At 48.8% G+C, this 27844-nt stretch overlaps 1 protein-coding gene across 3 annotated transcripts; it reads left to right on the forward strand.

The window, feature by feature from the left end:
- Positions 1-53: 53 nt before the first annotated feature.
- On the forward strand, positions 54-27320 carry Odad1 (outer dynein arm docking complex subunit 1). Of its 3 annotated transcripts, XM_057761097.1 has the most exons (16): positions 61-125; positions 931-1095; positions 1188-1279; positions 2295-2394; positions 2754-2943; positions 15151-15273; positions 15470-15583; positions 18805-18872; positions 20200-20387; positions 20594-20728; positions 22141-22223; positions 22323-22491; positions 25360-25523; positions 25598-25695; positions 25941-26019; positions 26117-27320. In XM_057761097.1, the coding sequence occupies exons 3-16, from the start codon at positions 1210-1212 to the stop codon at positions 26618-26620; spliced, it is 2085 nt and encodes a 694-aa protein (XP_057617080.1). In that variant the 5' UTR covers positions 61-125; positions 931-1095; positions 1188-1209; the 3' UTR covers positions 26621-27320. The 3 variants fall into 3 exon arrangements, with proteins under 3 accessions (XP_057617082.1, XP_057617080.1, XP_057617083.1); XM_057761099.1 differs by lacking the exon at positions 931-1095 and having other exon boundaries at positions 54-125; XM_057761100.1 differs by lacking the exons at positions 61-125; positions 931-1095; positions 1188-1279 and adding an exon at positions 1681-1779.
- Positions 27321-27844: the final 524 nt, after the last annotated feature.

The raw sequence follows: 27844 nt of genomic DNA on the forward strand, positions 1-27844 counted from the left end.
GTGAAGAGCACGGCCAGACGGAGGGTCCGCTGGAGGCTCCGCCCACTCTCACTTCCGTCTCGGCCCTACGCGCCACGAACCGTTGCTGGCGCGTGCGTAGTGAGCCTGTGTAGGAACAGATCGTGGTGAGCGTTCCCCGAACCCTAAATTCCCCAAATAGCCAGGCCACGGCAGGCTTTTCTTGGACCGGTGCCGAAGGACCCTGCCTAGCCCTAGTCTAGTCTTCCGGCGGCCGAGCTCCACGCACCCTCCAGCACGAAGCCTCCCTCCAGGACGTCCCAACGCGCTGCGCTCCTTTTAAACGGGCCCAAAGCCTAAAGCCCGCCTTTTCCAGCCCCTAAGCTCCCCCTACTCACTGAACTCCCCGCCCTGCAGGTCCAGAGCGCCGCCTCCTTAGCCGGCTTCTCCCAGGACCCTGCCCCTCCTCCCGGCCCTGCAGTCCCTCCGCCCGCTTTTACAACCCCGGACCTCCCGTAGCCTCGCCCTTTATCCTTAGAGCTAAGGGGAGCCCCACCCCAGCTTCAGCTCCTTACAGACTCCTGGCTCCTTCTAGGGCAGTGCTTCTCCACCTCCCTAATGCTGGACCCTTAAATGCAGTTCCTCATGTTGCGGTGACCCCCAGCCTTAAAGTTACTTTCATTGCTACTTCATAGCTGTTGATTTTACTACTGTTACGAATCGTAACGTAAATATCTGATGTGCAGGGTGTCTGATATGCGACCCCCGTGAAAGGGCCCTCGGCCCAGGGGTCCCGACCCACTTGTTGAGAAGCTGTTCTAGGGTCTTCTCAGCCCCGCCCCTGTCGGCGCCTCTGGCTCGCCCCTCAGCAGGGATCCCCTCAGTCCCGAGTCTTCTATTGGCCTCTCCCGACCTGCTCTCGGCCCTCCCCTGCCGCTGTCCTCAGGCTTCCTTGGCCCCTTGTCTCCCCAGTAACCAGATCACAACAGTGAGCGTGGAGCAGTTCGGACAGGTCAGGCACTCGAGCAGGTAGAGCCGAGACCTCGCCCCCGCCCCCAGCCGGCGGCTCGGAGGTGCGGAGAGGCGGTCCGGGCACCGAGTCAGAGTCAAGCGGCGGGACCCAGACTGTGTGTTTGGGTGAGCGATGTCCCGGAGGCGAGACCCAGGGAGGCCACAGCGCTGTTGGTCGTCCTGCGGCTCTGACTCGCACGCTCTGATGTCCCCTGCAGGAGCGCCGCCTCCGTGGCCACGATGCGTTTGGGCCTGTCAACCAGGAGCGCCCGCTCCGAAGAAGGAAGCGAGGTCTTCCTGGAGGGACCGGGTAATTCATGATTCCATTTCTCTGAAGTTCCTCTCCTGTTCTCAGCTTCTCCAAGTTCCAGAGCCTGGGCTGGGGAGGCGTCCCAGGAGCACCCTTTCCTGAGGTCAGATTAGAGCCCGAACAGAGGGGACTGCTGACATGTGGAGGGGCCAAGCAGTGGGGTGGCCGGGAAGACCTAGGACTTAAAGAGAAGTTTGAGTTCCAGCATCCAGAAATAGCCAGGGGAGGACCGCTGAGATGGTTCAGCGAGTAAAGCTCTTGGCACCAAGCCTGACAGCCCGAGGAACCCACGTGATGAAAGAAGAGCAACAATTCCTTCTGGCCCTCCTTACACAACATAAGTGGGATTTAAATCAGAAAAAGAGAGGGCACTGGCGTGGTGGCGCACGCCTTTCAGCCCAGAGCCCGGGAGGCGGATGGAGTTTGCGTTTCCGGTCAACAAGGGCTACATAGTAAAACACTGTCTTAAAAAAAAGCCGCCGAGAAGAGAACAGCCTAGGGTAGGAGCATAGGGTTTCTCAGTCTTATGGACGCTGGTTTGGGTCAGTTCTCAGTCGAGGGGCGAGGATGCTGGAAAACTGGTCGGAAAGATTGAAGGGATGAGTAGGGCAGGCTCCTTGGGACTTGGATGCTAGGCTGAGGTGTAGGAAGTCCTTAGGAACTTCGTAGGGAGATGAGTGGAGACTGGGAAGAGATGAAGCTTGAGCCCGGAGGACAAGCGGAGAGAGGGAGCAGTCAGGAGAGAGGCCACCCACTGAAGCGCAAGAGGGAGTGCCACTTTCTCTAGCCACACGTGTCAGAGACCAGGAGGCCTCCCAGGAACATCCTCCAGTCAGAATGGGTTAGGAAAAAACGGGGAGACACAGGGACTGAGAGGGAGTCCCCAATGATGCCAGGGCAGGGGCTGCAGTACAATTTTAGCTTGCAGGACCCCCAAGGGAGCAGGATTCCTCGGTTCTGGGGATGACTGGCAGTCATGATCCACTTTGAGTCCATTTCCTCGTCTCGCCCATAGTGGACTGGGAGCTCAACCGCCTGCAAAGACAATGCAAGGTGATGGAGGGGGAACGACGGACATACAGCAAGGAGGTTCACCAGCGCATCAGCAAGCAACTGTGAGCTGGCGAGAAGAGCGGAAAGGGATTTCCGAGCCCTAGGAGGAGGGAAGGAAGGAAGAGGGGTCGGGAAGTATAGGGGTAGGGGCGGAGCAGGGCAGAAGAGTGTGGTGAGAGGGACGGGATAGAGGGGGTAGGAATAGGAGGAGGTACAGGGTCCCAGAGCTGCGGTATCGAAGAGAGTCAGGTGCTGGGAAAGGGACAAGGTAGGGGAGGAGCAGGGTGAGGAATCAGAGGAGGGAAGGGGTTGAGAGAAACACAGGGTGGGGTGGGGGGCTCAGTGAGGGCAGCGGGCAGGAGCTAGTTGTTGTTGCTGGCTTGCTGGTAGGGACCTCCTCCTCCTCGCTCCTCTCGGACAGGGAGGAGATTCGGCAACTGGAGGTGTTGCGAGCCAAGCTCCAGATGCAGATCAGCGTGGCGCAGAGCCAGGTCAAGCGACTGAAAGACAGCCAGCGTTTGGAGGACATGGACCGTCTACTCAAGTGCAGGGCTCAGGTGCAGGCGGAAACAGAGGCGCTGCAGGAGCAGACCCGGGAACTGGACAAGCAGGTGGGTTCTTCTAATCGGGTGTCTTGTAGTATCTGATCTAAGCCACAGCGACCTATCTGAAAGATGGAATCACCAAAAGCCTCCATCCAGAGATAAGGGTGGCATTTACCTTTGTAGAACCAGCACTCAGAAAACTGAGGCTGGAAGGTGGCTGGAAGTTCTCCTGCGGGCTACAAAAGAATCCCACTTCCTGCATGTGCCAGGCATAATAAAATAGCTTCCAAGCTCTAAAATTTGGCTGAAAAAAAAAAAAAAAAGCAACTTTGAATACCTTTAACCATTGGAAAAGATGGCTTTCTAATTTTGGGAAGTGTGTTTTTTTTTTTTTTTCCCTCAGGTCAAGGAATTTCTCTGTGTAGCCCTTGCTGTCCTGGTACCCACTCTGTAGACCAGGCTTCCCTTGAACCTGGAAATCTTCCTTCCTTTGCCTCCTGAGTGCTGGGATTAAAGGCACATGCCACCACACCTGGCTTTTTTTTTTTTTTTTGAGACAGGTTTACCTTAGCTGTCTTGTAACTCAGAACATAACCCAGGTGGCCTCGAACTCACAGAGATCTGCCTGAATCTGCCTTCCGAGTGTTGGGATTAAAGCTGGGCCCTGGGAAGCATTTTTTGAAGTAGTGGGCTCTAAATTTTCTTAAGTTCTCATTAAGGTTTTTTTTTTTTTATTTTTGTTTTATGTTCACTGATGTTTTACCTGCACATACCTGGAGTTACAGACAGGTGTGAGCTGCCACGTGGGTGCTAGCAATTGAACTTGGGTCCTCTGGAAGGGCAACCAGTGCTTTTAACCTCTGAGCCATCTCTCCAGGCCCCTCAGTAAGGTTTTTGTTTGTTTGTTTGTTTGCTTGTTTGTAAACCTCTGGAAGTCGGAGTCATGGTGAGAAACAGCTCTGAGAGCTCAAAGCCTTGACTTGCAGCTTGACTGATTGTCTTCTGCTGACATTCCTGTCCTGGCCTTGTAAGTGGTCTGAAGGTGATTCAGTTGAGTCATGCCCAATGTGGACTGCTCACTCACAGAATGTGGCAGGGTGACGCTGTCACTCCCTTGACCGGGTTATGGCAGAAAGACCCCATTTAGTAGACCGCAGACTGAAGGGAAGACTCCCATCAGCACTGAGAGCCACATGGCAGGGGCGGCAGAGGGGCCCCTCTCTCAGGGGCGGCTGCTGTGTCGGCTTGTCACCAGCTAGACATACTTGGGAAGAGGGAATCTTAACTGAGAAAATGCCTCCCTAAGGTGTCCTGGGTGCCATTAGAAATCAGGCCGAGGAAGCCACGAGGAAGCCAGGTGCCTTCCCTTCCCAGACTTCTCTCATGTGGATTGTGTTCGGGATATGTGAGCTGAAAGAAGCCCCGTCCTCCCCAAGCTACTTTTAGCTCATGGTGTTTTATCACAGAACAGAAACCTTCACTAGGACACCTGCCAGCAGTTCTTGACAAAACCCAAGCCAGCTTGATGTCAGGCTTGCAGCTTTGGGAGATCCTGAGCCTAGGGACCCTAGAACTATGACATCAATGGTACTGATACAGTTTAAATATGGATAGATACCCAAAGGACAATTTCTGGAGGCTAAGAGAGGGTCTTCCCCCACCCCTCACCAGCTGCAGCACTGGGGAGAGTAGGTCCAACACCATAGAGCTGGCTCTCCCTGGTGGTGTGGGTGCAGGAGAGCTGACCTGGAGCATGAATAATAGAAACCAAGAGACAGACAGTGGGGTTCAACCTGAAGATCAGAAAAGCAATGCAGCCAACCACTAGAGAGACCTTTTACCTCTACCAAATCTTCAGACTGAAGGGGAGAGAGCCTGTCTCCATGAATCCTCAGATTCCACACTCCAGTGAGCTCCTGTCTCCTCCCTGTCTCCACCTCCCTAGTGCTGGGATTGAAGGCGTGGGATCCCAAGTGCTGGGATCACTTTTGTGTGAACTCTGTTTCTATTTTAGACAGATTCAATTGTGTGTAGTCCCAGGTGGCCCTGAACTCTATCTCCTGAGTCCTGGAATTAAAGGTGTGTGCCAACACTCCCTTGCCTGTATGGCTGATTAGTATGGCTTCTTTGAGCTCTGCTCTAATTCTTTAATTTATTAAAATACAAATAATATACCACTATATTACCCTTCTTGTCTAAAATAAAAAGAAGGCTATAACTAATATGAGAATAACTATATACAATAAGTACAATGACTATACACAATATATACAGGTAATAAATACATCAACAGTATCTAGTCCATTTGCATTTGACAAATTTAGAGAAGATACTCCATATCTATCCTATCTTGGTGAGTCCAAAGTCTTGTACCTAATATCTATCATAACTTGCTTTCTGTATCTGGCAAACAAGGTAAACTACATAACTCTCTAGTCTTCAACTCCCTAGAGACCCAAGAAGGAAATAATGTTAACTGAGTAAGCAGGAAGTGCAGGTAATGACTTCCAGGACATGTGAGAAATGATAGGAACAGCTGGCTGCCTGGACAGCCAGTCACCCAAGTTCCTCTGCAACCTTGGGGCATCCATCGTCAACCTACAGGTCTAGGATATCCGACAGACTTTTCTGCGAAGCAGGATATTCTGAAGGACTGTCCCTCCTTGTCTTGACAAGGTTTGGCAGTCACTCTATTTTGTGTCTTGCTTTGTCCAATTAGGACAGCATACTGTCAGCAGTCGAGGCAAGGGCATTTTCTTGCCCAACAGCTTACTTTTGCCACAAAGAAAGTAAACTCAGTTTGGAGTTTCTTCCATGCTCATTATCTTCTCTGAAGTAGATTGGTGCTGCCAGGAGCAGACATATCTCGTTGTCATAAAAAGGAACCTAAATTATTAAAACATCTTAAATGTCATACTCTGTAGATCCCTGAGGTGTTTGAAGATGACCTGTCTATCAAAAATATATCTTTGTTTGACCCTGAAAACATACCTAATGTGACTATAAGTTCAATTATAATAGGCGATTAACTACTAACCTGCATTTCCTTATTATTCTAAACAATTTGTCATAATAATTTTCAAGGACTAGAGATTTGCATTACATTGTTAAATGAGCTGTTTAGGTACAATACCTTGAATAAGAGTAGAAATGTATGTACAGTGTGTTCTAACAAAATTCATCTCAAAATTGTTTCAATATACAAAATTTGTATATAATATATAAAAATCCAATTCAATGTAAAACATTTAAAACTAGTAGTTGCTTTTTAAAATAGATTCAATAATCTACCGTTTTTTTTGATTTTTGATACAGAGTTTCTTTGTAGCTTTGGAGCCTGTCCTGGAACTCACTCTGCAGACCAACCTTGCCTCGAACTCACAGAGATCTGCCTGCCTCTGTCTCCCGAGTGCTAGGACTAAAGATATGTGCCACCACCGCCTGGCTAATAATCTACCTTTTAATCTTATGTCTATATCCTTCCTTTTTTCTTTTCAGAGTAGATTCAATAATCTTTATCCTATCATATCTGTATCCCCACTTTTTCTTTGCAAAACAAAAACTCTACATCTAACCTCCTTTGTTCAACTTTCCTCCTGGCCATACCAATATCAATTTGTAACCAACCCTCCTAAACAATGGCGAATAGCCACACCCACCGAATGGTCAAAACCCCAACCTACCTCTTGGGAATATGGGTGTCGTATTTTTAAATTTACTTCCTGCTGTCTGGGTGGCAACGTTATATTTAGGGGATCCTGAAAAGAAAATTTTGGGTTAGTTGTCAAGTCCTGGGGGAGGCAGCTGTATCGTCTGTCGTCCCGTCTCTACGTAATGGGAAGTGCAGAGCTTGTCTCAGGTCCCGGCTAGAGTGGTCCATCTCAGGTCCCGGCTAGAGTGGTCCGTGAGGCTGGGTCATCTGAGCCAGCCACCTCGAAATTGTTCTGAGCAGTTTGCAGTCCAAAACAAATCTTTAGTGGTGTTTTTCAGCTTAGAGGTGTTATCATAGTCCTGGGGCCACATCCTCCTTTTGGAGACTTTAAAGGTTACTGTTAGGTGTACTCATGGGTCACTGCAGGAAACTGATAGAAACTCAAACCCAAAATCATGTACAGGAAGGTAGATGAAGCCTTTTTCTAGAATTAGCTGGTACTCTATATGACCATTAATATCATGACAAAAAATTTAGAATATATACATATATGTGTACGTGTGTATTAATCTTAGAAAATTTATACCTTAAGAAAAGCTGTTAAAGAGTCAACATAAAACCTAAGGATTCTGAGATTAGTGGCAATAAAATAATCCTTAAATATTTGTTTTTCTTCTGTCCCATGTCAGGTGGCTCTTCTGACACAGGACAGAGATTTTGGATTTCACTTTAATGTGCATGCTTGGGTTTAGAGAAGGAGAGCCACACTCCAACTCCAAAACCAGCTTTAACTGGACTGGGACTACAAAGAGACAATTTGCATTATATATCTGTAGAAGAACATAAACATTTGAATCATATGGTAAAATGCCATCCATGTAATGTTAAACTATAGATTCAGGAAACTGCTTACGTATCATCTCTGTTGACTGACCTACAAAATATTCGCAGAGGGTGGAGCTATTTAACATTCCCTATGGGAGAATCTTCCACTGATAAATCTTAGCAGACTGAGAATTATTTTAAGTAGGCACTGTGGAGGCAAATTTTCTCTGTCTTTTTCTTGTAAAGGCATAGTGAAGAAATGATCTTTTAAATCAATAACTATAAGAGGCCATCCTTTAGGTAATAGAGAAGGCAGAGGAATTCCAGGAGTCCAATGGCTGAGTCACCTTATTTCAGGCCTTAGAGCTGTCACCATTCTCCATTTTCCAAATTTCTTTTTAACAACAAATACAGGAGAATTCCAAGGGCTGGTTGATTCTTCAATATGGTGAGCATCTAGTTGCTCCTGTACCAGCTGTTCTAAAGCCTGCAGTTTCTCTGTTGTCAAAGGTCATTGCTCAACCCATACAGGTTTGTCTGTCAACCATTTTAAAGGTGGGGCTGTGGGTGCCTTTGAAATATCAGCAGCTGTTGTGCCCTGTTCTTTTTTTTAAAATTTTTTTTAGATTATTTATTTATTATGTATACAACATTCCTTCCATGTATGCCAGCAGGCCAGAAGAGGGCACCAGATCTCATTATAGATGGCTGTGAGCCACCATGTGGTTTCTGGGAATTGAACTCAGGACCTCTGGAGGAACAGTCAGTGCTCTTAACCTCTGAGCCATCTCTCCAGCCCTGTTCTTGTATAACCTGAGCCTTACAGAACCTTCTAATATTTTTCCCAGAAACATAACGTTAATTTATGGTTCATTTCCAAGATTGGGGAGAATGTTAATCTGAGTATTCCATTGCTGTAACAAATTACATCCCCACAAATTCATTATTATGTTAGCTACGTATGGTTTTAATATTCTTCTGTGTCCTTCTAGCCCTGTGCTTTCGACCCATTTCCCTCTCTGCTTTACCTGAGGGAAAGCTCAGATCCCTAAAAACTGAACATTTGCATCCAGAAGAGACCAATTTGGATGCCAAGATTCTGATGAAATTATTGTTACATCCACACCTTTGTCTACCCATTTATTTGTATTTTTACTTTTGGTCTTTGTTCATTTATGGAAGTTTGCCAGAGTACTTCCTTTATCGTTGCTCCTGAATTTGTTGTCCTTTCTTCAATAGCTGTTCTATTATCCCTAGTAGTATGGTTTCTTACAGTAGGGATTCAGTTCTTTAATTGCTCTGGGAAGAACTTTCTTCTATGATGGCAGGAAATGACTGAACCAGATTTGGCACAGGGACCTGCAAGAGGCCCCTCATGGAGTTTCCTGATGACAAAGGATTCCCTTGAATATTCCTCGTTGACCTACATTAATTAGTTCAATGCCTGTCACACCATCTGCAAAATCTAGAAGGGAGTTGCATTCTGAATGGATTAGGCTTAGAAAAAAATATTTCTAGGAATGCCCTGGTTACAGTCCCTTTTAAGGTGACCTTGGGTGCCATAATTGAAACACATGACATTTTGATTTTTCTTCAAACCCCTGGAAATCACCTCTCCTATCTAAGTATCATCACGGTCATGAGGTTCAATACTGATTGGATCTCGAATTCATTCCTCCAAAGATGCTGACCTTGCATTTAAAGGCCTAATTTTCCTTTTAAAGTCAGAGATTTAATTATTATTTGTCTAGCTTCTGAATTTGGTCATTCATTCTGTTTACTGCTGATGTCAGTCTTTGCAAAAAATCTGTGAAAGTTTCTTTTGGGTTCTGCATGACTTTAGTAAATGATTAAATCTTTTTTTCTACTCTTTCAGTTCTGTCCCAAGCATTCAAAACTGCTGCACTGCATAAAGCCAGGATGTGACCATCATATAGTGATTGTCTTTCTACAGTAGCATAATTTCCTTCTCCAAGAATTTGATCTTGAGAGAGTTCCTCACCTCTAGCTTTGCTACGTTGTCCCATAGATTAGCATCTTCTCTGACCTAGGTACTCCATGGTAATTGTTGCTATGAAACAGCTTTAACCAACTCTATCCAGTCATTAGGGATAATTTTATTTGGAACTGACCACGAGTTTAACAATTGCTTCACAAAGTGAATGCATGCCATAGGAGACCATTGCTTCCTTGAATCTCCTTAAATCTGACATTGTCACAGGAGTCCAGTTAGCTGTAACAGACCCTCTGCCATTTGGCAGTTCCTGTAAGGTTGCTAGATATAATAAGGTTGGCTGTTTGAAACCTTATGCTGTTCCTTTAAAATCTTAAAATGCAACACTGAAATTGGTGCTGCATTAAATTCCTCTGTCTGGATTTGATTATCTCTGTGGTCTGTTTTATTAGGTTTTTCTAAGGCCTGTATCTTAGCACTCAGATTAACCAACTTTTTTAGTGATAAAACAAAGATGATCATGCTGATAGTGTTTACAGCTGAAAATATGTAAATCCGATCTAAATTACCTATCTTCTCATCTAATTGATCCATTTTCAAACTGTCCAGCGTATTATCATACAGAGACACAAATCCCTCCAATGTAATGGTGTTTCCAGGTTTTTTAGTTGTTTTTTCTTTTTCTTGATATTTATTGAGCTCTACATTTTTCTCTGCTCCCCTCCCTCCCTCTCCCCTCCCCTCTTCAATCTTCCCTCAAGATCCCCATGCTCCCAATTTACTCAGGAGATCTTGTCTTTTTCTACTTTCTATTTCCCATATAGATTAGATCTATGTAAGCCTCTCTTAGTGTCCTCATTGTTGTCTAAGTTCTCTGGGATTGTGGTTTGTAGGCTGGCTTTCTTTGCTGTATGTTTAAAAACCACCTATGAGTGAGTACATGTGATAATTGTCTTTCTGTGTCTGGGTTACCTCACTCAACATAATATTTTCTAGCTCCATGCATTTTCCTGCAAAATTTAAGATGTCATTATTTTTTTTTCTGCTGTAAATGTACCACATTTTCTTATCCATTCTTCGGTCGAGGGGCATTTAGCATTTAGGTTGTTTCCAGGTTCTGGCTATGACAAACAGTGCTGCTATGAACATGGTTGAGCACATGTCCTTGTGGCACGATTGAGCAATCTTTGGATATATACCCAAAAGTGGTACTACTGGGTCTTGAGGAAGGTTGTTTCCTAATTTTCTGAGAAATCACCACACTGACATCCAAAGGGGTTGTACCAGCTTGCATTCCCACCAGCAATGCAGAAGTGTTCCCTTTTCCCCGCAACCTCTCCAGCGTGAGTTGTCATCAGTGTTTTTGATCTTGGCCATTCTTACAGGTATAAGATGGAATCTCAAAGTTGTTTTGATTTGCATTTCTCTGATGACTAAGGATGTTGAACATTCCCTTAAGTGTCTTTCAGTCATTTTAGATTCCTCTGTTGAGAGTTCTCTGTTTAGGTCTGTACTCCATTTTTTTTTTTTTTTGAAATTGGATTATGTGTTCTTTTGGTGTCCAATTTCTTGAGTTCTTTGTATATTTTGGAGATCAGTCCTCTGTCTGATGTGGGGTTAGTGAAGATCTTTTCCCATTCTATAGGCTGTCATTTTGTCTTGTTGACCATGTCCTTTGCTTTACAGAAGCTTTTCAGTTTCAGGAGGTCTCATTTATTAATTGTATCTCTCAGTGTCTGTGTGCTGGGGTTATATTTAGGAAGTGGTTCCCTTGCCAATGCGTTCAAGTATACTTCCCACTTTCTCTTCTATAAGGTTCAGTGTGGCTGGCTTTATGTTGAGTTCTTTCCATTTTTCAACTAATTCCTCACTAAGAATTCCCAGTTGTCTACCACCTCGGCTGTGGATGCTGGTGAAGATGTGAGGCTGACTGCTGCTGTGCAGAACAGTAAAGGCCTGGCTGGGTTTCAAGGCAGCTGCTTCATTTGACAGCAGGCTGAGATGGAGGTTCAGGGAGAAAAAGGAAAAACCGAGCTGGTAGGGTAGTTACTCTGGCCGTATGTAACCCAGCCTGTGCCAATGACTATAAAGTCGCAGGCAAATTTTTTTTTTTTTTTTTTTTTTTTTGTGAATTTGTACCCTAAACATTGGGTGCCAATAATAAAAACCCAGAGACAGATATTGGGGTTCAAACTAAAGGTCAGAAAAAGCAAAGCAGCCAACCACTAGAGAGACTTTTTACCACTATCAAATCTTCAGACTGAAGGGGTGAAATCTGGTCTCCATGAATCCTCAGACTCCACACTCCACCGAGTTCCTGTCTCTTCCCCTTTATGTTCCTCTCTCTTCCCGGCCATGTCACTCCTGTCTCCACCTCCCTAGTGCTGGGTTTAAAGGCCTGTGATCCCAGGGGGTGGAGAGATGACTCAATGGTTAAGAACACTTCTGCTCTTCCAGAGGATTTGGGTTCAATTTTCAGCACCCACATGGCAGCTAACAACTGTCTCTAATGCCAATATCTGACACCCTCACACAGACATATACGGAGGCAAAAAACTAATGCAAGTGAAATAAAAGTAAATATTTTTTAAAAATTTAGGGTATATGATCCCAACTGCTGGGATCATCTTTGTGTGAGCTCTGGGTGGCTCTGAACTCACAGAGATCTGTCTGCCTCTGTCTCCTGAGTCCTGGAATTAAAGATGTGTGCCACCATTCCCCATCTGGCCCATCTGGCTGACTAGTGTGGCTGTTTTGCCCTCTGATCTTCAGGCAAGTTTAATTTATTTAAACAAATAATACGCCACTATACTGGCCCCCTGCACGTCCCAGGGTCCGTGTGGGAGGGCTGACCAACTCAGCTACCATACAGGCCCAGACCCAGGGCTTTGAGTTGGCCCACCCCAACATCTGTCTACCCAACTAAGATCTGCTGGAGTGTGTGAAGGTGCTGGCCCTGAGGACCCAAAGCTGCAGGATATCCTTGACACAGGACAACAACAGGCTATATGAGAGGAATCCCCATGTGATTCCAGTAATGTAACGAAAGCTAGGGGCCTGGAACCAGACCAATGACTCATTGCAATGAGCATTTGCAAGTAAAACTGTTTGGGCAAAAGGGTAGACTGGCTGATACACCGTGGCACACTGCAGCTTCCACTGTGAGATTTTTTAATTTGCATTTTAATTTAAATTTTTTTTCTTTTGAGATCGGGTTTCTCTGTAGCTTTGGGGGCCTGTCTTGGAACTCGTTCTATAGACCAGGTTGGACTTGAACTCACAAAGACTCACTTACCTCTGCCTCCCAAGTGCTGGGATTAAAGGCATGTGCCACCACTTCCCGACTTGCATTTTAATTTTTTAATACTTTTATTTTCTGTTTTCTTTTGAGGGGGGAGGGTTCAAGGGCAAAAGGCAGATATAGAGGGACAGGGAGATGAGTGAGATTGGGGTACATGATATGAAATTCACAAAGAGTCAACAAAAAGTTAAAAAGATGGGGCTTCATGGGAAGTCCTTAGGTTACTGGGGATATGGCTTTGAAGGGAGTAGTGGGACCCTGTCTTTCTGTCTCCGCACCCTGGCTCCTTGTGGATGGGTTTGTTGTGATGCTGGCTCTCAACAATCCCTCCCTAGGGCCTTCTCCAGGTATCCAAAGCAAGGGGGCGCTGGTGGAGGCCTGACACTCCTCCATCTGCGAGCCCCACGCCTTCTCTCTCACTGCTGTCGTTGCAGTAGTGGAAACTGACTCATGCAGCCGTGCAGACAGAGTGGTGGGTTCCCACAGCAGCAGTGCAGCCCTGCGGGGAGTCCCGACCAGCCTGTGGGTTGTGACTTGTCTTAGCACCCCAGTGCTGCGTGTTTGACAGCAGTGCTTTAGCCAGCACAGTTCCAGCAGCCCACTGTTTGGGTCACAAGAAGTCAGGAGCGATTTGTAAAAATAATACGTATAGATTCAAAATGTTCCTATTTAATTATTTTTAAATTTCTTTTTATTATGTGAAGTGTGTGTGCATCGAGGTACCTGTGCAGGCCAGCAGAGGGCGTCGGAGTCCCCTAGAGCTGGAGTTCTAGGTGGTGGCGCATCATGCCAAGTGCTGGGAACTCAACATTGGTCCTCTGCACGACTCTCAACTGTGCTCTTAACTGCTGAGCCAGTTCTCCAGCTCCATAGCTTGTTCTTGAAGCTCACCATTTGGGTGTGTGCTCTTGGCTCTGCTCCTCCTTTCAGTTCTGAGTTGGCCTGCTGGTCAACCTACCGAAGGCTCTCAGGGCATCTGCCCTGTATTGCATAGAACTAAATCCCAGAATTGAAGATGAACAAAAAATGTTATTGAAAAAGTATTTTCACCCGACAGGGTTTCTCTGTGTAGCCCTGGCTGTCCTGAAACTCACTCTGTAGATCAGGCTGGCCTTGAACTCCCAAGTGCCGAGATTAAAGGTTTGGGCATCACTACCTGGCTTTTTTGTTTGTTTGATTTTTGAGACAGGGTTTCACTATGTAGCTCTGGCTGTCCTGGTCTCACTGTGTAGACCTGGCTGTTCTCACAGAGACCCAGCTGCCTCTGCCTAGTCCGTGCTGGAATTAAAGGTGTGCACCACCAAGCCCAGTGTTGTGACTGGAAATTTAACTGGAGTGCTTGTGGATTCACTCGATATTTTAGAACGGTGAAGGGACCCCCCTGTACATTTTAGAACGGGGAAGGGACCCCCTGTACATTTTGCTCAGTTTTCCCCAATGGTAGCATTTTTGGGTTTTGATTTGATTTTTATCAGAGCAACCACTGAAAACTGGTTCAGGAAAATGTCACCTTGCTGAGAGACAAATACTGCCACCTTGTGGTAAGTTCTCAAGCCACTAGGCGAGTGTGCTAGGCCGGTGTGCTAGGCCGGTGTGCTAGGCCTGTGTGTTAGGCCCGTGTACTGTGTGCTGCCACACATGTTACATGGAAGAGGCTGGAGTTGGCATCTTGGTGCATGTGTGTGCTTGCTGAGGTTTCTGGAACTAGGTCTCCTCATGGGGTGCTCCACTGGAAATTGATTCTCAGCTCTGGAGACCACTGTCTAAGATCACGGTATTGGCTGGGTTGTGCTCAGGGGGAGCCATCCCTGCCTCCTCAGGGTCTCACCTTGTAGCTCTGGCTGTCCTGGTCCCACTCTGTTGGTAACTTGTGTCTAGGTCCCATCCTGAGGTCCTGGGGGTCAGGATGTTTGATAGGAGTTTCTGGGAACACTATCTGGCCTACAGCAGTAGCTGGGAAGACAGGGCTAAGTGGTCCATTCAGCCTGCACTCTGCTGAGTAATCCACACGTAGTGTGTGGATGGAAGCTCTGTGGACTCCTGCTGCCTTAGTCTTCCAGCATCCTCCTCTTTCTGGACCATGATAGCAGCGATGTAATCCTTCCATCAGGAGAGCTAGAGGCAGGTGAATCTCTGAGTTCAAGGCCATCCTTCATAGTGAGTTACAGGACGACCAGGGATATACAGTGAGATCCTGTCTCAGAAACCAGAATCAACAACAACAACAAAAAGGTAGGTGGATCTGTCAGTTTGAGGCTAGCCTGGCCTACAGAGCTAGTTCTAGGACAGGCTCCAAAGCTACGGAAAAATCCTGTTTTGAAAACCCAAAACCAAAATAAACAAAAAACAACAAAAACCAAACAACAAAACCAGAATCAGAACGAACTAAACAAAAAAAAGACGCCGCCAGGAGGGGTAGAGCTGGCTCTGGCTCTCTTGGACCACAGTCCCCATGGTTGCGCAGACTTGGGCCCAGTGGCTGCAGGGACAACAGGGACTGATGCTCTTTCCCAGATGTGTGACAGCGCTGCTTCTCTCTAGATCCAGGAGTGGGAGAACCACATCCTCACCCAGAGTAAGAAAGCCTCGACTCCTGGTGTCATCTTGAATCAGAAGATGAAGATTCAGAGAAGGATCCAGATCCTAGAAGACCAGCTGGACAGGGTGTGTGCCTCAGGCTCTCTAGGAGGGACCTCAGGCTCTGACATCTGTGAACAGACTCTGTGGGCTTAGGGGTTCCATTAGGAGATCAAAGGGCCCTGGGGTGGGTAGGTTTCAGGTTCCCATGGAGGAAACAGGGTGGTCCCCACCTCTGGCAGGTCCTGGACCTACCTCATAAATGCTTGAACACCCTCCCCAGGTCACCTGTCACTTTGACATCCAGCTGGTGAGGAATGCGGCCCTGCGGGAGGAGCTGGACTTGCTGCGCATCGAGAGGGGTCGGTACCTGAACATGGACCGCAAGCTGAAGAAGGTGGGGGAAAGGAGCCCTGGCCCTGTCACCCCTCTCCAGCCTGATGTCCCAGGCAGAGCTCCTAGGGCCCAGGTTCACCTCAGTGCAGGGGAGAGAGGAAGAGCACAGCTCACCTCGACTCAGTCCCGTGCAGGCTCAGGACAGGGGGAAGAGAGGAAGCCCTTTGAAGAACCAACCTGCCCTACTTCCTTCCTTCCTTCCTTCCTTCCTTCCTTCCTTCCTTCCTTCCTTCCTTCCTTCCTTCCTTTTCTTCCTTCTTTCCTCCCTCCACCCCCTTTTATAAAATTTTTATATCAAAACAATTTCAAATTTATATAATAGAAATGGAAATTGTACACAGAGCCTCTATATGTCCTTCACCAGGGCATATGTATGTGTTCATATATGTACATACATATAGGTTCCTTGGGAGTCTTACTTTATAGCCCAAGCTAGACTTGAACTCCTGGAAATCCTCCTGCCTCAGCCTTCTGGGATTACAGAAGTGAGCTACCATACTTGGCTGAAATTGGTAATTTGTCTCTCTTTGTCCCTTGCCTCTCTCTTTGTCTCTGTCTCTGCCTCAACCTTGGTCAGTTTCTCTCTCCTTTCTTTCCCACCCCACCCCATCCCCAGCCCTCTGGCTTCATAACTGGTATTTTGGAAGTGTCTGGTCCAGCTGTGTTTTGTGGAGGTCCCTGTGGGTACCAGCAGCTTCGCATAGTACTCTGTTGAAGGATGCCACATTAAGATGAAGTTGTTCAAGTCCTTCCTAGCCAAGAAGGAGATGCTCTGGAATGGAGTCTCCTCTGATGAGAAACGTCTACTGGAGCTCCCACTATATGGTCTCAGTGGCCGCTAACGTCCTTGCCTGAAATTCCCACTGCCCTGCCTGGTGTCACATTGCTACTAGGTTCAGCATTGTGACTTCAAGATGAAAGTCCACAGTCACTCTGACATCTTCCCGTCCCCTCCCTGCCCTGTCTCCGCCCCCTCTCCTCTCCTCTCCTGTCCTGTCCTCCCCTCTTTATTCCTTTTGTGGGTGTCTCTGCTTCCCAGCAGAGGAAGTACCATGGTCTCGTTACCTTTCCTGCCCTTGTCCCACACTTTGCTAGTTCTCCAACAAGTTCCCGTTTTCTTTCTATCTTTTAAAATTATTTATTTATTATGTATACAGTGTTCTGTCTGCATGTTTGCCTGGCCGCCAGAAGAGGGCACCAGGTCTCATAGATGGTTATGAGCTGCCATGTGGTTGCTGGGAATTGAACTCAGGACCTCTGGAAGAGCAGCCAGTGCTCTTAACCTCTGAGCCATCTCTCCAGCCCCCATTTTCTTTCTCTTAAAAGATATATTGTTTTTCATATTTAATTGTGTGCATGTGTGTTTGTGAGTTTGTACATATGTGCAAGGAGGTAGTGAACTGCCCAGTGGGGGTGCTGGGAATTGAACTTTCAACCTTTCGGTCCTTCTCTCCGAAGTCCTATATTTTTCCTGGTGGTGAGTAGGCATTGGAAAGTTAAGGTTTAGGCACAAGTGGCCCCACTGTGACCGTGTTGCACCCTCCTCCACTCCTCCACACAGCTTTCGTCCTCTGGACACACCGACTGTCAGCAGCACACTGTTGGGTGGCCGCCCTTGCTGTGTCTCTCCTTTCCCCTAGGAGGGCTTGGGTGTGTGTTAGGGACCTCCCCGACCACTCCTTGTTTCCCTGTCTTTCCCATGCTTCTGCTTTTCATCTGGGCACAATCAGCTTCATTTACTTTATTGGTGATCAGTTTTTTTTTTTTTTTTTTTTTTTTTTTTTTTTTTTTTGAGATTCTCTCTGTAGCTTTTGGACCCTGTCCTGGAACTAGCTCTTGTAGACCAGGCTGGATTTGAACTCACAGAGATCCACCTGCCTCTGCCTCCCGAGTGCTGGGATTAAAGGTGTGCGCCACCACCACCTGATGGTGATCAGTTATTTTATGGTGCGGTTTTGGTTGAACTTTAACGCTGAGGTGCAGCCCTGCCTTGTTCCCTTTTAGTTTTCTCTCAAGTCTCTGTTGACTTAATTTATCTTATAAATCTGTAAAACACTAACAAGCCAAACAAAAACTGTTCCAGAAGGGCTGGCACACTCTCATGTATCTATCTGTGCGTCCCTCCGGAGCAGAGACTGCAAGGCAGCTGTAGGCCAGCCTGGGCTAGAGATCAGTACCCTGTCTCAAAATGAAAAGAACTGGGGTGTGGCCCTGTAGCTCCTGCCCAAGCTCCTGCCAAGACCCCCAGCCCCATAAAACCAAGCTAAACCTCCGAAAACCATCCCAAGAGACATCGGCACAGCTCCTCCTCGTCTCCCTCAGATCTGGTGGCTCTGTATTACAAGTGTCCTCAGTTTCTGGCTATCCACTGCTGGGTTCTTTTCAACAAGGTGTGTTTGTGTGTGTGTTTGCTTCTCTGTGTCTGTAGATGGATGTGTGATGTCTCTGCTGTTCCTTCCTTTCTCCCGAAGACACATGGCTACTTCTGAAGCTAGAAAACAGAGCTGTAAGGTCACATTGTATGTTGGTCTGTCAGTTAGTCAAAGTATCTGAGACCGGGAACGTTGGAGAGCAAAGAGGCTCCTTTAGCTCACAGTACTGGAGGTGAAGAAACCAAACTGCGCAGGACTACGTTGCCTAGGACCTGGGTCTCCACATCATGACAGATAGTATGACGGGCAGAACATAGGCACGAGGGAGATGCCAATTGAGGGAGAAGCAGAGGGTTGGACCGGGAGGAACAACCTTGGTCTCTTCTGAGGTCAGTGTCTTTAGCAAGCTCACAGTAGGCCCTACCTTTAAAAAGTCCAACTGCTTCACTATTGGCACTCAGCCTCCCATCCCAAGACCCTTGGTGGCACGGCACATTGAACCCCACTGTAGTCATGACATCCAAGCAGGTTTCCAAGTGGTGGTCAAGTCGGGCTGGTCCTTCTGGGTGAGTGGTCCCCAAGTGAGCTCCAGTTACCTGTGCCACGTGTCCTCCTGACTTTCCTCTCATTAGGGACCTCATTAAAACCCCTTTTCTGATTCAAGGTAATTCTGGTCTATGTAGGTTAAGGACAGGCGAGACTCCATCTCAAAAAACAAAAGCAAAATCCCGCCCTCTCCGCAAACATAATACAAAAAGCCCTTTCCTGCACAGCTGCTCTGCAGGGGTAGCCTAGGCCTGCCCTTGTTGGTGGGAAGGCTGGAGGAAGTCAGCTCACTGTGTCCCTGCAGGAGATCCACTTGCTTCGGGAGACGGTCGGAGCTCTCAGCACCTCCTCTACCTCTGCTTACACAGCCAGGTAAGTCCCCAGGGCACTTGGGTAGCAGACAGTAGGGGTGAGGGCCGGAAGGTTGGAGATTCACAGCGATGGGCAAAACCCAAAAGATACCCACGTCTCCTGCCAGACCCTGTTCCTTGGGTGCATGTAAATGGGCAGTTTTGTCTGTGACAGCTTCAGGCATACTTAGGGCTGGTTACCAGGGCCTGGGAGCCCTGGAGGCCTCTGGCTGTGGAGAGCAGTTAGTCAGTAGCTGTAGAAGCAGTTGGCCTTCTCCGCACCTTGGCTGGCTTGTGACCTCTGCCCTTCTGTGTAGGTGTCCTCCTGTCCTTGGTCTTGTTCTCACCTTACTCTCTCAGTTCTAACTCTGAGGGAGGGAATCTGATTGGCTACGCCAGTTGTCTGCCTGATGGCCTATGGCGGCCGCCCATTCAGCTTCCTGCAGTGGATAGGCAGCTGGGGCACAGAACAGGCTGGTTTCTGTTCTGGCGAGTGGTCTTTGGGTCAGGGGCTTGCTATTGTCAGGAGAGGCTATGTTTGTAGGTGAATGGCCCAAACTAACCTTCAGGGGTGGCTTGGGAGGAGGCCCCCCACAAGGCTGGTGGAGATGTGACCCTTTGAAATTGATGACATCAAAGCTTTGGGCCCATATTCACAGCAAAGCAGGACAGGGGGTCAACAGGAGCCCCCCCCCCCATGTCTTGATGGGCTGTGATGTAGTGTGCCCAGCCTGGAGTATAGCCAGTTTCTAGCTATAGGGCATTCACACGAGTGTGCCCAGCCTGGAGTATAGCCAGTTTCTAGCTATAGGGCATTCACACGAGTGTGCCCAGCCTGGAGTGCAGCCAGTTTCTAGCTATAGGGCATTCACACGAGTGTGCCCAGCCTGGAGTGCAGCCAGTTTCTAGCTATAGGGCATTCACACTACAGTGTTACCCAGGCTGCCCTTTCTGCACCTCCACCTGGGAATAATCTCTGGCAAGGCCTGGTCACTTCCTTTGCTCTTCTGAGTAACTGGGCACACGATTCCTGGCCTCTGTGTCCCCTGTGTGTCTACCAGGCTTGTAATTTCTGGCCCCATCCTGACCTAGCCCTTCCAGCCTAGAACATTCTCTGCCTTTTGTGAGCATCTTCGTGAAGCCAGCGGCACTGTTCTCCCCCAGGCCCGTAGGCTGACCCCATCTTCTGTTTTTATTGACATGCCCTCCTCCCCCAGGGAACCCCATCTTCTGTTTTTATTGACATGCCCTCCTCCCCCAGGGAACCCCATCTTCTGTTTTTATTGACATGCCCTCCTCCCCCAGGGAACCCCATCTTCTGTTTTTATTGACACGCCCTTCTCCCCCAGGGAGGAGGCCAAGACCAAGATGGGCCTGCTGCGGGAGCGCGCAGAGAAGGAGGTGGCTCAGAGTGAGACAGAAGCACAGATCTTGCAGCGACAGATCTCACATCTGGAGCAGCTGCACCGATTCCTCAAGCTCAAGAACCACGACAGACAGCCGGATCCTGACGTCATACAGAAGCAAGAGCAGCGAGGTGAGGCCAGTGCTAACCCAGGGCCTCTACAGCTCATAACCCCAGGCCCTCAGAGAGGGTGATGCTCACTGGGAGAAGGTGGGGCAAAGGAAAGAGGAACACGACCTGGTGGGCAAGGATAGTGGAGCCAGTGAGTGGGTAGAGCCTGTTGGGGAGGGCGGGGTTGTTGGGACCCTGGAACCCTCAACATCGCTTTTTCCCCACAGCCTGGGAGGTGGCAGAAGGACTCCGAAAGACCTCCCAAGAGAAGCTAGTATTGCGCTACGAGGACGCTCTGAACAAACTGGCCCAGCTGACCGGCGAGAGCGACCCTGACCTGTTGGTGGAGAAATACCTGGAGCGTGAGTGGGCACAGGGTGGACGAGGAGGTGGGGTTGCCCAGCCTGCCTGTATTTGTCATGCGCCTTGCCTTGCCCTAGGGACTTCTGTTGCTTTGAGTCCCCCCTAACCTTTCTCCCTCGGGGATCCCTCCCTTGGGTCGGTACCTCTGATTCCTTCTTTCCATGTGTTTCCTCCTCTCTTGGGTTTCCTCCTCCACATCTGTCCATCAGCGCTGTTTCCTTCCCCCTGCGTGGACTGTTTCCTGGGTCTTTCCGATCTCCTGTCTCTGAGCCTCTCTGTGGCTGTCCCGTCTCTTGCTATGACAGGTTTTTTTTCAGGTGTATTTTTTTTATTGATATTTATTGAGCTCTATATTTTTCTCTGCTCCCCTCCCTGCCTCTCCCCTGCCCCCTTCAATCCTCCCCCAAGGTCCCCAAGATCCCAATTTACTCAGGAGATCTTGTCTTTTTATACTTTCTACTTCCCATGTAGATTAGATCTATGTAAGTCTCTCTTAGTGTCCTCATTGTTGTCGAAGTTCTCTGGGATTGTGGTTTGTAGGCAGGCTTTCTTTGCTTTATGTTTAAAAACCACCTATGATTGAGTACATGTGATAATTGTCTTGGTTACCTCACTCAACATAATGTTTTCTAGCTCCATGCATTTTCCAGCATAATTCAAGCTGTCATTATTTTTTTGTCTGCTGTGTAGTACTCCATTGTGTAAATGTACCACATTTTCCTTATCCATTCTTTGGTCGAGGGGCATTTAGGTTGTTTCCAGGTTCTGGCTATGACAAACAAAGCTTCTATGAACATGGTTGAGCACATGTCCTTGTAGCACGATTGAGCATCCTTTGGATATATATACAAAAATGGTATTACTGGGTCTTGAGGAAGGTTGTTTCCTAATTTTCTGAGAAATCGCCACACTGACATTCAAAGGGACTGTACCAGCTTGCATTCCCTTTACCCCACAACCTCTCCAGCGTGAGTTGTCATCAGTGTTTTTGATCTTGGCCATTCTTACAGGTGTAAGATGGAATCTCAGAGTTGTTTTGATTTGCATTTCTCTGATGACTAAGGATGTTGAGCATTTCCTTAAGTGTCTTTCAGCCATTTTAGATTCCTCTGTTGAGAGTTCTCTGTTTAGGTCTGTAATCCATTTTTTTTTATTGGATTATGTGTTCTTTTGGTGTCCAATTTCTTGAGTTCTTTGTATATTTTGGAGATCAGCCCTCTCTCTGATGTGGGGTTAGTGAAGATCTTTTCCCATTCTGTAGGCTGTATGATGGAGTTTTTACAGCCTGTGTCTGCTTTGTTCCTGTTTGCTCTGTCTCTGTTTTTCTTCTTTGGTTCTGTCGTCTTTTAGCCCTTAGCAATTGATCGGTCTGTTTCTAACTCCCTGTCCCGGGACCCCTGCTCTCTCCCAGTGGAGGAACGCAACTTTGCTGAGTTTAACTTCATCAACGAGCAGAACTCCGAGCTACACCACCTTCAGGAAGAGATTAAAGAGGTGAGCCAGGCCCATCCTCCTCACACCCTCCCTACCTCCCATACCTCCTCCCACCTCCTTAGGCCTGGAGCAGACCCAGATCCTGCCCCTGTCCTGCAGATGCAGGAGGCTTTAGTGAGTGAGCATGCCAGTCAGGACACCCAGCACCTGCAGCAGGAGCAACAGTGCCGAACGTTACAGCAGGAAGTGGACACCGTGTGCTCTGAGTCCCAGCAGCTGGAGGCACGCCTTCAGGCTCTCCGAGCTCAGCTGGAAAAACTCAAGGCTGGTAAGTGTCCAAGGCTCCAGCTTCTTGGTTAGGAAGGAGGCAGTACCGCGTGGGCAGCGGCCAGTAAAAGGCAACTTATGGCCAGTTCTGCATTTGCTTCTCTGTCCGTCCCACATTTTCCGGCAGCCCATCTGGGATGCGTCTGTCCATCCATCCATTTTTTCCTCTGTCCGTTCATGAATGCCAGGTATGTGATTGTTGGATCATAGGCCAGGGCACTTTTATATTTACTGGAAAATGCAAACAGTTCTCCAGAGCAATTTCTCGTCTTCCTTCCTTCCCTCCCTCCCTCCCTCCCTTTCTTTTTCTTTCTTTCTTTCTTTTTTTTTTTTTTTTGAGGTAGGGTCTCTCTATATGTAGCTCGGTATGTTTTAGAAGTCACATATAGACCAGGATGCATTCAGATTCACAAAGATCCATCTACTTCTGTCTCCCAAGTGCTGGGATTAACGCATGCCTATAATCCCAGCAGTCTGGAGGCATGTGGATCTCTGTGAGCAAATTCCAAGAGAGATAGGGTTGTTACACAGAGAAACCCTGTCTCGAAAAACCAAAGAAAGGAAGGAAGGAAGGAAGGAAGGAAGGAAGGAAGGAAGGAAGGAAGGAAGGAAGGAAGAAAAGAGCCATGGGGCACCACGGCAATCTCTCCGTTTGTGCCTCCATGCGCACACGTGTTCCAGCTGCCCCGCCCAGCACCACCAGCACCACCAGCACACTCTGTAGTATCTGCAGCAGGTCAGAGGACAACCTGCAGCAGTCAGTTCTCTCCTACCATATAGGGGCTTGGGATTAACTCGAGTTGTCCTACTTGACAGTGAGAGCCTTCCCCCGCTGGTCCACATTGCCAGTACTCATTTTATTTATCTATTTTAAATAGCTAAACATTTTAAAAATTGGATTTATATATTTTATGTGACAATGTTTTGCCTACATGTATTATGTATGTATATACATACATGCATGCTTGGTGCTACATACATCAGAAGAGGGCATTGGATCTCCTGGAACTGGTCTTACAGATGGTGCAAACCACCATGTAGGTGCTGGAAATTGAATCCGGGTCCTCTGCAAGAGCAACAAGTGCTCTTAGCTGCTGTGCCACCTCTGCAGCCCCACCATGAATTAGACTGTGGTTTCTCTTGTTCAGAGGTATGGGGTTGTTCATTGGTTCTGCACACCAGGCTTTTGGAAATACTTTTTGTATGGTTGGGTACTTCCCCACTTTCTTGTGTGAAATTTATCTTACACCTGATGAGATATAATCAGCTCTGTTTTGTAATTAGTGGCTTGGCTTCCATATCAGAGCCTGGGCCTGTCACAGAGGAAGTTACATGTGTGGGGCCCTGTGGTGCCTGGGAGGATTTCTCCTTGCTCCTCCCTACAGGACCTGGTGCTGTTCTCTGGTCCTGTCCCCTCCTCATTTCCAGGACAGCTGAGCGAGCTTTCAGAGACTGAAATGGAGACCGCATTGCATTGGGTCCCAACGCCGCCTGGTGTTGACGCAGGCATCACCTTCCTCTTCCTGAATCTCTGGAGGCAGACATGGTGGGGTTGGCAGGGCGACTGTGGCCCCTGGCGGAGCTCAGCACGTGGACCTTCTCTCTGTGCACACGCATGCCTATAACCATGTTAAGTCTGCACGGAGTCGCACTGGAGATTTCCGCATTTAACTGTTGGCTTTTCATTTTTTTCATTAATTCCTGTGCTATTTTTATTGATTTCTCATTTGTCAATACCTTGAGGTGTGCCAACAGCATCACAACATGGTAGTGTGGTGATGCATCGTAGGATGCTTAGTGCTGTCTTCATCTTTGCATTTTGAATATTCCATCTCCTGGCATGAACATTATCTCGTGTGCAGGACTGCATAGCTTCAGCGCAGGCCATTCTTATCTCCTGGTCTGGAGGCCAGCAGGACTGTCCCTCCGAGTGAGGGCTGTGCGGAAGGCTCTGTCCCTGTATGCATGCCTCTTTGACGCTGGCTGGCTTCATTTCCGTGTCTTGCAACATTTAACCCATCATGCACCTACGCCATACATCCCCTCTGTTTTTCTTTTCTTTTTTTCTTTTTAGTAGGAAGGGAGAGGGGAGGCTCAAGACAAGGTTTCTCTGTGTATCAGCATTGACTGTCCTGAAACTCACTGTATAGAGTCGGATGGCCTTGAACTCACAGAGATCCGCCTGTTTCTGTCTCCTGAGTGCTGGGATTAAAGGTGTGTTCCACCATGTCTGGCTGTTTTACTATTTTTTATGTGTAGGTTTACATGTGTGTGCACAGGACACACGTGTTTCCCCCTCTGTTTTATAACGTCACTTGTCCTCTTGTATCAGGAGCTACTGTGCTCCAAGTAACCTTGTCTCATCCTAATAAATCCTGTTCTGAGGCACTGGGAAGGTTTATACTCCCAACAGAGAATCTGGAGCCACACAGTTCACCCATGGTCATCTGGCTGTGCAGAATGGCCCCTCTCTCTGCACAGGGCCAGTTAGGTGGTTTGCTATTACTAGCAGAGCCGCCGAGTTTAGGAAATGAAGATGTTTGTTCAAAGCGTGTCCAGAGATGGCATGAGGCCTCTAGGGGGCAGCAGGAGCGGCAGGTTCCCGGCTCACCCGAGTTGGGAGGCGGGTTCAGCTATTAACCAAAGGGCCTGCTGTGAGGGGCCATAGTGGGGGTGTCTTCTGGGAGCCCTGGCATTATTGGGTTGGTGGAAAGTAGGTTTATTTCCAGCCAAGGTGTGCCATAAAGGACATCTCGTCAGGCCCTCTTTGCCTCCTTGAGCTCTGAGGCTGGTAGCCGTTGTGCCTGGCTGTCTGGTCTTGCCTTTCCAGAGAGGCTGTGACCTGACGGAATGTCCTATCTGACCCCAGATATTCAGCTTCTCTTCGAAAAGGCCCAGTGTGATAGCAGTGTCATCAAGGATCTCCTTGGGGTCAAGACCCACTTGCGGGATAGGGACATGCACCTCTTCTTGAGCACCATCGAGAAGCGTCTGGTGCAGCTCCTCACAGTGCAGGCTTTCCTTGAGGTCCAGGTACGTGACGGGGACTGGGCTATGGGGCCACGCTTGGATAGGCCTGCACTAACTCCAGGCTCCCACACTCTCAGAACCATATCCCTTTGGCTGAAGCTGCCCTTCTGGCACTGGGCCAGAGCCAAGAGGACCCTCCAAAGAAGACCACCCCACTCCAGCCTCTGGACACCCTGTGAGGCTTGGACAGAGCAGGGAGGGCGGATTCCAGGGGCAGACAAAAGGGTCAGGATGGAGGGTTTGGGTATGGCTTGTGGGTATGGCCTTCTGGGGCACAGAGGGTGAGGTGGGAGCTTGGAGGGGGTGGGAGAGTGGGGAGATGGGGTGCTGGGGCTCCAAGGGGAGGGGAGAGGCACAGGACAACCGGGATCTGTGTATAAGGCAGAGCTGTGACACTGGACTTTGTTTCTCCCACCCGAGGGAGGACTCCTCAGGTTTTGTGGTCAAAGAGGATTATCCTATGAGCAAGGAGGAGCTGCTGAGTCAAGTAGTGAAGTCGGTGAGAGTGTGGCCCCAGGGCTGGGACAAGGACTCTGCTGCCTGTGGGGACTCTAACGCTGCCTGTGGGACTCTAACACTGCCCCCCTCCCCCCAAGGTGGAGCTCCAGGACCTCCAGCAGCAGCAGCAGGAGGAGGCCGCCAGGAAGCTGGAAAGCAGCCCGAGCTTGGCCTTCTCCAGTACTCAGATCTCCCTGTCCGTCCCCACCCTGGGGACCCCCAAGAGGACCAGCGTAGTCCCTGAGTCCATTCTGAGCCACAAGACAAGCCGAGGCCGTGGCGCCGGCTCCATAAGCCACGTCACCTTTGGTGACTCTGGCTCAGCCGCAGGTCCCATGACCTTGGCTTCTGTCAGTGCCAGCGCGGCACTGGTGTCCAGTCGGGGCTCTGTGGCAGGCCGTGGGGGCTTCAAACACACCAGCTCCAGCAGCTACCTGGGCTCCACTGGCTACATGGAGACCAGCCGTGGTCAGGAGAGCACAGGAGGCGGCGTGCAGAGCCAAAGCATGGGATCGGAGTTGAGTAGAGGCCACGGCTCCAGCAGCGGCCCCGGATCCAGGCCCAGCTCCTCTACCAGCAAGGACTCGAGGGGCTACAACTAGGCCTGCAGGCCTTCCTGCCCCAGCCCTTGGCAGGTTCTCTAGCCTTAGTCTTCCTCCTCCCCAAACTCGCTGCCCCTCTCCGCCCAGGCCTCTTGAGTTCCCCCATCTCTTCCCACCTCCTGCTTGTTGTTAGTTCCTCTGCCTTGGCTTTGACTCTGTGTCCCTCTTCTGCTGTGCTCCCCACCTCTGCCCTGCTCATCTCTCTCCCAAGCATCCCTGCATCTGACGTCTCTGTCTCCTTACTGGACTCCTCTCCGTTGCCTAGGTGAACTGTAACAATAGGAAATAAAGGTCAGAGCCCAGCTTTTCCCCAGCCTGGTTCCTTCTAGTGTGTTCAGACATGGCTTCAGCTGTTTCCAGCTCAGGGAAAAATATCTGCAAGCCTGTTCCTGCATCTGCCTACGCCTGGGCCCATCCATCTCTGCATCCACCCACCCATCCATTTTCTGCCTTTTCCCTATTTCTAGCTCTGCTGGAATCTATATCAGTCAGGACAGGCTGTGCTGTGCTGCAGTAGCTGACATCTCCTGCATCTGGCTCTTAGGTAGCCAGAGTTTCTCTTGCCTCTTTGTGGGTGACTTAGGACCTCTATTTCACTTCATGCTCTTGTCTGACAAAACAGCCTCAATCTGGAGAAGTGGGCCTGGGAAATAAAAGATGGCAAAGCAGATGCAACTCTTGGAGGTCAGCGTGGATCCACTGGTCCCATCATGCATATCTCCTAGTGGAACAGGCTTTGGCAGGGGATGGGACTTTACAGACAACCCTGACTGGCCCCACAGTGGGCCACAGTGAGCTGCGTGTTGAACTGAGGCACATTAGGACACACGGGATGGCTCCTGTCTGAAGCGGAGCCATGCCTAAATGCTGTCAGAATTTAACCTAGCCAAATCCAGAGGAAATTCATCATTTACCCTCTAGGCCTCCCTCCCTCCAGATGGGGGGGCTTGTGAGAGTAAAAACACTTCCATGCATGTGAGGCGTCTGCCACGGCCTGCCCCCTACAACACGGACCCACAGCGGACCCTCGATGCCTGTGAGGTGTCTGCTACAGCCTGCCCCCTACAACACAGATGCACAGATCTCAGCGGACCAGGAAGGGGAAACTCAGGAAATGGATGGCGGATGGAGGGATGCAGGTTGTGTGCATGCATGCATGCAGAAGAGATGCCTTGACTATGTACACCACCCATCACGCTGCCAGTGTTGTGCACACGGCTGCTA

The sequence above is a fragment of the Chionomys nivalis genome (genome assembly GCF_950005125.1).
Source record: "Chionomys nivalis chromosome 23 unlocalized genomic scaffold, mChiNiv1.1 SUPER_23_unloc_1, whole genome shotgun sequence".
Taxonomy (NCBI): Eukaryota; Metazoa; Chordata; class Mammalia; order Rodentia; family Cricetidae; genus Chionomys; species Chionomys nivalis.

Coding starts and splice junctions, on each gene's coding strand:
- Odad1 (XM_057761099.1), top strand. CDS start 1,210: ATGCGTTTGGGCCTGTCAACCAGGAGCGCCCGCTCCGAAGAAGGAAGC. Junction 15,584..18,804: donor TGGACCGCAAGCTGAAGAAG/GTGGGGGAAAGG, acceptor GTGTCCCTGCAG/GAGATCCACTTGCTTCGGGA. Junction 25,696..25,940: donor CTCCAGCCTCTGGACACCCT/GTGAGGCTTGGA, acceptor CTCCCACCCGAG/GGAGGACTCCTCAGGTTTTG.